A 10,019-nucleotide genomic window follows, 5' to 3' on the forward strand; every position below is an offset into this window, starting at 1 on the left:
CTACTGCGTAACACGGCGCCTGCCCGTACTCCCGCTCTCCACGGTAAGCCTGGGAAGTGGGCGCAGGTCTCCTACCTGCCCTTGGCCCACTACCTCCTAGCCTCGTCCCAAGAAATTTTTGGGAATTACTTACGGGCTTTTTGGGCTTCCGTGCCAGACGCGTTCCCTCATAGCTCCGGTTCCTCTCTCCGGTAGCCTCAGCTCTCCTCAGTGCCTCCAGCTGTTCCCATGGCTTTTCGGGCTTCCAGCCACGTCTCCTTGCTGCCTCCTCAAACCACCGCTCCTGGGCTTTAGCTGCCTCCCTCTCTTCCTGAGAGCGGCGATTCTCTCCTGCCTTAGCCCAGGGACCTTCTCCATTCAATATCTGCTCCCAAGTCCAGGAGTCCTTGTTTTCCTGTCCCTTACTCCAATTACTCCGCTGCTTGGCTCTGGAATGGTGGGTGATTCTGTAACGGCGTTCCTCTCTCTCTTCATAAGAAGAGGAGGTGTAGTGATCGAGCCAAGGCGCAGCGGGTTGTGAATGCATGATTATTTATTAAATAAACAAAACAGACCAAACTAAGACGAAAACGAACTATACTTGATATAACTAACAAAATAACAAAACGATGTAGACAGACCTGAACAAACGAACTTACAAATACACGAAGCACGCCGACACAAGAACAGACTACATAAACGCACGAACAAACCGAAACAATCCCGTATGGTGTAACATTGACACAGAAACAGGAGACAATCACCCACAAACAAACAGTGAGAACACCCTACCTAAATATGACTCTTAATTAGAGGAGAATGCAAAACACCTGCCTCTAATTAAGAGCCATACCAGGCAACCAAAACCAACATAGAAACAGATAACATAGACTGCCCACCCAAAACACATGCCCTGACCTAAACACATACAAAAACAACATAAAACAGGTCAGGACCGTTACAGATGTCCAGATACAATGCAGTGTAGGCCGTCATTGTATATAAGAATTTGTTCTTAATAACTGACTTGCCTAGTTAAATAAAGGTTAAAAACAATTATACAAAATATTCAATGCATGCCTGACTACCTCTGGATGTGGTCAGAAAGATCTGATAACAATTAGTTCACAATGTGTTTTTTGATTGTGTACACCTGTAAAAAAATGTGGACACAATCAGAATGTTGACAAGATCACGACAAAGGACGCATGTCAGCACCAGGCTTTGTCATCTGGGTTCAGGAAGAGAGTGAGGATGTTGGGCTATGGTTAATGTGTGGTGATTATTGGTATTTTTGTCTTTAATCTTCACTGATTGAGACTGAAATGTCCTTCAAACACTCAGAGCCACTCCAGCTGTGTCATCCCCAAGGCTTACATGAAAGGTTCAGCATTAGTGTGTGTGTGTGTGTGTGTGTGTGTGTGTGTGTGTGTGTGTGTGTGTGTGTGTGTGTGTGTGTGTGTGTGTGTGTGTGTGTGTGTGTGTGTGTGTGTGTGTGTGTGAGTGTGTGTGTGTGTGTGAGATCCCACTTCAACTGTTGTCTGCTAAAATACATACTGCATATCTCCCATGATGACATATCTGTAAAACAAAAGCTCAATGACGTAGACACACTTCCTCCTGGTAAAGGTCAGTGTCCTTTGTCTGCACCCCTAATGTCAAAACCTTGCTCATAATATATTAACCCCTGATTATAAATGATCTTGTTTCTATAAACAAGTTTCCACATCGGTTAAAGCAGTGATGAAAGTGTCTATTACCGTAATTTCTGGACTATTAAGCGCACCTGAATATAAGCCGCACCCACTGAATTTAAAAAAAATATGTATTTTGTACATAAATAAGCCGCACATGTCTATAAGCCGCAGGTGCCTACCGGTACATTGAAACAAATGAACTTTACTCAGCCTTTAAACGAAACACGGCTTGTAACAAAAATAAATAGTCTTTTAAACGAAACACGGCTTGTAACAAAAATAAATAGGCTTTAACGAAACACGGCTTGTAACAAAAATAAAAAAAATTGCAGTAAACAGTAGCCTACCAAGAAAGTCATTGGTCACTATCTTCCTCCTCCTGTGCACTGAAACCACTGAAGTCATCTCCTTCGGTGTCGGAGTTGAATAGCCTCAGAATTGATTCATCCGATGTTGGATCGTTTTCATTGTCGCTCTTGTCACTTTCATCCGGAGGCAAATTCCCCGCTGAGCTCATGCTGCCCTCTTCAACACGCAGCAGTCCAGCCTTTCGAAACCCGTTGATGATAGTGGATCTTTTGACAATGCTCCACGCTGTCAGGACCCATTGGCAGACTTGACCATAAGTTGCTCTTCGCATGTTTTAGTGAAGGATTTCTCCCCACTTGTCATCCAAGCCTCCCACTGAACACGGAGTGCCACCTTAAATGCACGATTCACACTGATGTCGAGTGGCTGCAAATACTTTGTTGTGCCCCCAGGAATCACAGCTGGAATTGAGTTTGTCCTCTTGATGGCTTCTTTCACAGAATCTGTTGTGTGGGCCCTCATGCTGTCCAACACGAGCAATACCTTGTTCTTGTGAAAGAATCCTCCCGGTCGCTTGCCATAACACTCCGTATGCCATTCATGCATTAGGCCTTCCGTCATCCATCCTTTCTTGTTGACTTTCACAACAATTCCTCTCGGGAATTTTTCTTTTGGCATCGTCATGCGTTTGAAAATCAACATCGGTGGAAGCTTTTCTCCCGATGCCGTGCAGCTCAGAACACAGGTGAAGTGCGTTTTTTCATGCCCAGTTGTTTTCAGCGTGATGGATGATTCGCCTTTCCTGTTGACAGTCCGAGTGAGAGGCAGGTCAAACGTCAGAGGAACCTCGTCCATATTTATGATGTCGTGCGGGCCGATAGAATGCTCCGCTATCTTTGCATCAGTGAATTTACGGAAGTTTGAAACTTTTTCCTCGTAGTCGGGAGGGAGCTGCTGACACAGACTCGTCCGTACCCTGATGGACAGGCCTTTACGTCTCATAAATCTTAGACACCACGATGGTCCACCTCTAAAATCCTCAAACTTCATTTGGCGATTGTTTTGGCTTTCAGTCGGATCTGCACAGTTGAAACACCTCGGGCCGTCTGCTCTCTGTGTGTTGACCCAGTCTTCAAGCTCATTTTCTAGTTCGGGCCATCTGCTTTTCTTCCCTCTGAAAGCTTTTGTTGTCTTTCAGCACTGAGTCAGTTGCTCATGCTGCTGTTTCCAACGTCTTATCATAGACTCATTAAGGCCAAGCTCCCGTGCAGCAGCTCTATTTCCCTTTCCAACAGCCAGATCGATCGCCTTCAACTTGAAAGCTGCATCATATGCAGTTCTCCGTGTCTTTGCCATGATGAGGGTGACAAAATGACTACCGTACTCAGAATGATGGGAAGTTTGAGCGCGCTCAATTTACGTCACATTATGTGACGGTGCTCAGTTTTTTGGCGCCATGAATTTGTGAAAGCGGGAAAAATCCATAAATTAGCCGCGTCATTGTATAAGCCGCGAGGTTCAAAGCGTGGGAAAAAGTAGCGGCTTATAGTCCGGAAATTACGGTACCCCATGACTGATTTGTATACAGTACATCTTATTTGCTTCGTGCCATATGGGGCAGGAGAAAATGTTTGTTAATCCTGATCGCATTTGGTAAAAACAATGATGAAGTGCCTAAAGATATATAGTACTCTGACTGACTTGCCATATGGACCAGAATGAGATATTTGGACATTTTGGTGCTCAAATAGTGAACAGAAACAGTTACCATCCCACTCAACCTTAAACTTAAATGTCTCTTTTTGGTGTTTAAAATAAACAATTAAATCCCCATAATGACTGGTGATATGCACACAAAGGAAAGAGACAATATGTTTTTTAATGCTTTATTTCATGCTTATTACAGCAGGCAGGGTCATTTTAGTGCTAAAATAACGCCATAGAAATGTGACTATGTCATTGTAATCAATGACAATGACAACTGCAAATGGCACACTTAAATGTATAAGTGTGCCATTTGCAGTCGTCATCATCATATGTTAACTTTAAAGATTTTTTTGATGTTGTTATACACGGTGTACATCATTTACTGGTCAATTTCTAACAGAATATATTCCAAGTGGGCAAACTCATCTCCATACACTCTCTAGGTTACAATGAGTTATGACAGGGCATGCAACCTGGATTGCAATATTACAAAAATTTAAATTTAACAAAGCAAGAAGAGAAACTAAACAGGGCAGCCGAAGGTTGTGATCTGGTTGATGAACTCATCAATGCCCAGACAGACTTCTCTGTAGTTTCTGGATGTGCATTCTTGTTGTGAGGGCCAGTACTCTATCCATGTCTGTTCTCCTAGGACACCACGGTAGTGTTGCGGTTGACATCTGGCTCATCTTTCTTCTGCATACTGCAGCTCTCTTCCGCACACGTGCACACGTCTCCAAGAGACAGTCTGCTCAGAGTACCACCCTCCCTCTGCGGGTGGTAGAACTTCTCACAGTGCTTCTGGTTGTAGTATTCATATACAGAGACGGCAGCTGGCTGTAGAACTCCCACTTCCTGTACTCTGTGGATCTTAAAGGAAATTCTGTCTTCTAACTTATGAGATACCTTGTCCAGATATAGGATGAGTGATCCTCTTTCAGATAGAACTTTGTACATCTCAAACTTCCCTATGTAGCGCTCCCTCCCCGTGGACAACCTTTTCAGATCATCTGTGTCTACAATGAAGCCGGTCAGCAAGCCGATGTCCAGAATAGACATGGTCGCATCTCTCTCTGAGTTACGATACAACACCTCAATAGTGAGCATAAATGACTCTTTGGCGTCCTCGTGGCTTGTTTTGTCCATTTTAGTGAGGTTGACAGAGAGGTCAAAGCTTTCACAGTCACTGTCCTTTTCCTCTGGCAAGGCATAGTACAGTCTCACCACCGACAAGGTCGCCTCACCACTTCCTGAGGCTTTTACAGTCAAGTCCTTGTCTATGGACTTGACCTTTTCTGTACGAGTGTGGAACTGGTTCTTGTTGTTGATGTACCACCTGGTGACTGATGCCCTGCCGGGTACCTCTAGGTTGATGCTCAAGTCAAAGTCTTTCAGGTCCTTCACGTGGCTCCAATATTCAGCCACAGCCTGGAACACCATGATGGTGGACTGTGTGGATCCATATCCCCCTCCCACCGTCTTCTGCTTGTTGAGCCACCTGACTATGGGGCCGGCCTCTTCGAAGGCCTTCACCTTGACCAGGGCAAGCAGGGCATACGACGTGGCCTCCAGCGTGTACTGGTAACCACCAGGGACTGGCCAGTGGTCCAGCTGTGGAGAGGCGAACTTCAATAGGGTCTCCTTGTTGAGTTTCCCTGCATTGGCCAGGGCATAGGAGATCATAGCTACAACATAGGGGTTCGTCAGGTGGGGCAGACGCTGCTCGAGGTACGCTACTGCTTTAGCCATACTGCCTGGTAGGCTGTTGACAGACTGCTCACACAGTGAGCTTGCTTCCTGCACGGCGATGAGAACAAAAGCTGTCATGGAGGCGTAATTGTCCAATTCCATCACGTTACCCGTCATCTCTGCGTGAATGACAGGAGCAAACTCATTGAAGATTCCATCTGGCTGTTGTGTGTTCAGGATCAGCCACTTGACAGCAGTACAAAGCACGTTATCCTGAACACTGATCAATGTACTGGACATGGCAAACACCTTCACCACGTATGCTGTCAGCCAGGTGCTGCTCTGTCTGTGGACCCAGGCAGCGTAGGAGCCATCTTCTTTACGGTAGGCCAGCTCACGTTGGTAACCAATTTTGATGTACTTGATGGCTGTGTTCCGTCTGTCCAGGCCAATATCCTCCCACTTTTTGGTGGTGTCTAGGTAGTGTGTAGCAATGACAGGCAGGGTCATGTAGATCATGTTCTGTTCCCCACACCCAACTGGCTGAACTATCAGACTGCCCAGAGAGTCTCCACTGATGGCCTGCTCCACCAGCACACTGGTCTGCTCTCCACCTGTCACACTGATCAGTGTGTAAGCATCAGAGTTTGGCACCTGGTTTCGGGGGACTCCCCTGGGTATGTGTGACGTCTGCTCACCACCATGTTTAGCCGGGTTCAGGAGTACGTTGGTTTCCTTCTTGACCAGCACTCCCTCAGCCACAACGCGCAGATCCCTCTTCACCTCGTCATTGCTGTCAGAGTTTTTCACAGATGCCTTGACCTCAATGGAGTACATTCCCAGCTTCATAGGGATGATGACATAGGAGACAACCCGGGTGGACATGGCGTCCATGTTCACTTCTTGCCTGTACTTACCCTTCTTGCTTGCCGAGCTGCACACCTCGTCATTCTCCATCAGCTCCACACACACAGTGATGGGGTCTTCGCTGTAGTTGTGGAGGATTGCTTTGACCTCCAGCTGTTCGTTGCGGACGGCTGTGTAGGGCAGCTTGAGGTCGATGAAGAACTCCTTTAGAACTATCATCTCAAACGGATCTGCCACACAGATGCCATGAGTTTTAGACAGGCTGATGGCTGTTATTTGCCAGCTGGTGATGGAATCCTTTAGGATGATGTTCCTTATTACAGATGTGGACTCGCAGTGCTTGTCTTGGGCAGGGCATTCAGGAAGATTGGCGTCCTGCCACATCCAGCTCTCAGGGATCTGACGACGAGACACAATGTCTTCAGACTGCATGTACGCATCATCATCATCCTCCTCACTGCATGAGAGCAGCAGTGCATCCTGTTTGGATTCTATCTTCTTGGAGGCCATCTCAGTGCAGCAGACAAGGAAGGCTTGGACGCAGACGTCCCCATCTGCGATGTACTGGGCCCGTCTGTCACAGGTATATCCCATGGTGTTGTCCTTCATCCCGTCCACACAACACACCTTGGCCAGACCATTGTACTTACTGGCCATACTAGTGATGCCGTCACTGATGGTCACTGCTCGTCTCCGCCTAGAACTAACAGGACAGCTGGGGTCTGTTCTGATCCCAGTCCCTTTAGCAGTGTTGGTCTCAAATACCAGACCAGCATCGTAGAACACCCCCATATTGTCTGCTCCCCCTCCAGCTGTACAGCCTGTATCATGCTTCTCTATGGTGTCCCAGATCTTGGCCTGTGTGAGACGGTGTTTGCTGTTGAGAACGTAGACTCCCTTGTCTACAGCCACCAGTCCTACTTTAGCTCCCGGGTCTCCAGTGATGGTCAGACTGAACTCCTTACGAGGCTCATAGGATGCCTTGGGCCTGGTCGATGTCACTTTCAGCGAGCCCATGCAGGAGACCTTGATGTCAACCCAGACAGAGTCTGCCACCAGGTCAGCTGCTCCCACATGGTAGTACGCTACAATGCGGAACGACGGAAGCATCTCCTTGGAGACAGGCACTGACAGTGTCACCAGTGTGTTGCCCTGTCTTTTGAATCGGCCCACTTTCACCAGCTGACCTCTACTCAGGAACATGTATGTAAGGTCATGGACTTGTATGGGGGTGGGTCCCAGGTTCAGATTGATCTTAATGGGGTCTCCAATCTTCAACTCATTAGAACAAACATCAACATGGAGAAAGTTCCCGGTGGAAGTTCTGTAGGGGTGAGCCTTCATGGTGGCCTCCGCCTGTCTGTTGTGGAGGATCGCTGGGTCCTTGGTCTTCACAGTGATTGCCAGCTCTCTGGCTGATGCCACGGTGTTAAGTGATATTTTAGCAAAACCGTTGGTCCCGGTCACCCCTTTAGCATTATCTGGAGTCACCTCAATCTCCACTCCACTTGCTGGAGAGTTGTCGGGATTCGTAATGTAAACAGAGACGTCGAAGGGCATGCCAGGTTTGAAGTATTTGGGCATTCTCTTGAAGAGGATGGTGTATGGCGAAGTGACAATCTGGATCCCTCTCTTCTCTGCCTCTACCATTTCACCCCCACCCTCTGTTAACACGCTGACTGATACGAAGATGGACTGTTTGACCAGATCATGGATGTTGTGGAAAGTCTGTGTGATGTGTTCCTTTTTCAGACAAGCCACTCCTTTACCTTCTTTGATCTCTACTCTCTGCAGAGAGGCAGGGAAGATATTTTTCTCGTTATCTTTTGTGATGACACCAAACACCACATAGCCTGTCCCTGTCACTTCCTTACCGTATAGATACCTGGCAGTGATGTCAACAGTCAGGTCTTCGTCGTCAACGTAGAAGAAGGCTTTAGCTGGGGTCAGACTAACCTCGAAGCTGGGCAGAACATACTCCTTGACCTCAAAGTCAGATGAGAAGGTCTTTTGAGGAGTGCTCCGGAACCTCGTGACTATATGCCATGTCCCGAAACTGGCAACGTCAGGGAGGATGTACTGTCCAGATTTGACTCCCTTGTCTGGGTTGACGATCTGCCTGAAGATGGTGATGTTTTCAGGAGTCATGATCTCCACAATGACTGCGATATCTTTGTTCTTGGTGACCTCCTTGTCCTCAAATATCTCCCTGGTCAGAGGCTCCAGGCCAGGAGTCATAGAGAACACTCTGTAGTAGACGGTGCTGGCCGGAGTGTAAATGGTCTTGTCAGTCTGGATAAAGATGTATCCAGACTGGAAGGAGACCAGGACAACCTTCTCCAGGAGGCGGTCAGGGAACTGGGCCTGGAGGACCACATACTGCTTCTGCTTGGGGTCATCCACAAAGTGGTCCCCCTCTGGGATGACCAGTTGTGTCATAGCCTGGAAGTTGTTCGCTTGATCCAGAACCACTAATTTAGAGACTAGCTCTTTGCTCTGCGTAGGGTGGTTCTTCACCATGATCTTAACATTCAGGGGACCTCCTGCATGGTCCTGAGACTCCACAAAGATGTTCTCATTACTGCCCACACGCAGCAGGTTAGGAGCTGACAACACTAGTAGTGCAGCTCCATCAGATAAGGTAGGTAAGGAGAGGGCTACAGCCAGAGCGGCCAGACACAGCAACTTGCCGACCCACATCTCCACCACTGATTCTGGGTCTGTAATAGTGCCTTCCCTTTCCAGCCCTGGCTTTTATCCTGTCTAGGGTTAGCTCCTTCTGTGGGAGGAGTTTCAGGGGTGAATCCACTGTGGGGTGCGTTACTTCCCAGCAGTAGAGTTGGGTAACCAGCGGGCTTGATAAGAGTAGTTGGAAAGTCCAAAATCTACCAGAGAGATATACAGGTTGGAAATGTACTGGACCTGTGGAACTTCTGTGATTTATATTTAACCACTGAAACAAACAACTTAATAATACAAAATGGCAAAAAAAAGTTATATTATTTATCAGTAAATGGACATGGATGTGCTATTATCAAAACCGAAGCTAACTAACTCCATTAGTTCAGATCTGGTTTCAAGACAAGTCACCTGGTCATGCATGATACAGTCACTGTCAAAACAACAGAAACACCCTAAATCCCAAGGAGAGCTCGGTGTCTCTCATAATGAATCAGCACACACACACACACACACACGCACACGCACACGCACACGCACACGCACACACACGCACACACACACAAGTGGTTGCATAATTTTGTGAGGCCTACAGATATATAGTACAAGACCTATCGAAAAACATCCACCTGGAAAACTTGCAACCCTAGGTAGACCCCATCTTTGGGTCAGCCTGTGTTTGATAACGGGCCAAACTGAGATACCTATTCCTGTCAGTGACGAGAAGAACCGTAAGCACACACACTGTGTCAACGTCACCTTTTCACCCCTGGCACTAGCAGGGTTTTGTTCAATGTAATAATTAAACAATCCTGGACAGGGACCGTTGGATAGTGATGGGGACAGGGATGGGGTGGGCGGGTGGATTACATGGCAAAGTCTGATGAGTGGAGGTTACTCACCAAGGCTACTATAATTAACTACTGTGCCTTCAGAAAGTATTCATACCCCTTGACTTATTCCACATTTTGTTGTGTTACAAACTGAATTCAAAATGGATTAAATAAATGAAAAATTCTCACCCATCTTAACACAATACCCCATAATAACAAGGTGAAAACATTTTTGCAAATAGATGGGCTGTTAGTAGCC

General features: G+C 47.0%; 1 protein-coding gene across 1 annotated transcript; it reads right to left on the bottom strand.

Annotated features, from left to right (window-relative positions):
- Positions 1-3,857: 3,857 nt before the first annotated feature.
- LOC129857713 (complement C3-like) lies at positions 3,858-8,966 on the bottom strand. The gene is given in 2 exon segments (XM_055926220.1): positions 3,858-4,358; positions 4,361-8,966. Coding segments are annotated over 2 exon segments (4,731 nt in total). The 5' UTR covers positions 8,949-8,966; the 3' UTR covers positions 3,858-4,215.
- Positions 8,967-10,019: the final 1,053 nt, after the last annotated feature.

This window comes from Salvelinus fontinalis, chromosome 6 (assembly GCF_029448725.1).
Source record: "Salvelinus fontinalis isolate EN_2023a chromosome 6, ASM2944872v1, whole genome shotgun sequence".
NCBI classification, from domain to species: domain Eukaryota; kingdom Metazoa; phylum Chordata; class Actinopteri; order Salmoniformes; family Salmonidae; genus Salvelinus; species Salvelinus fontinalis.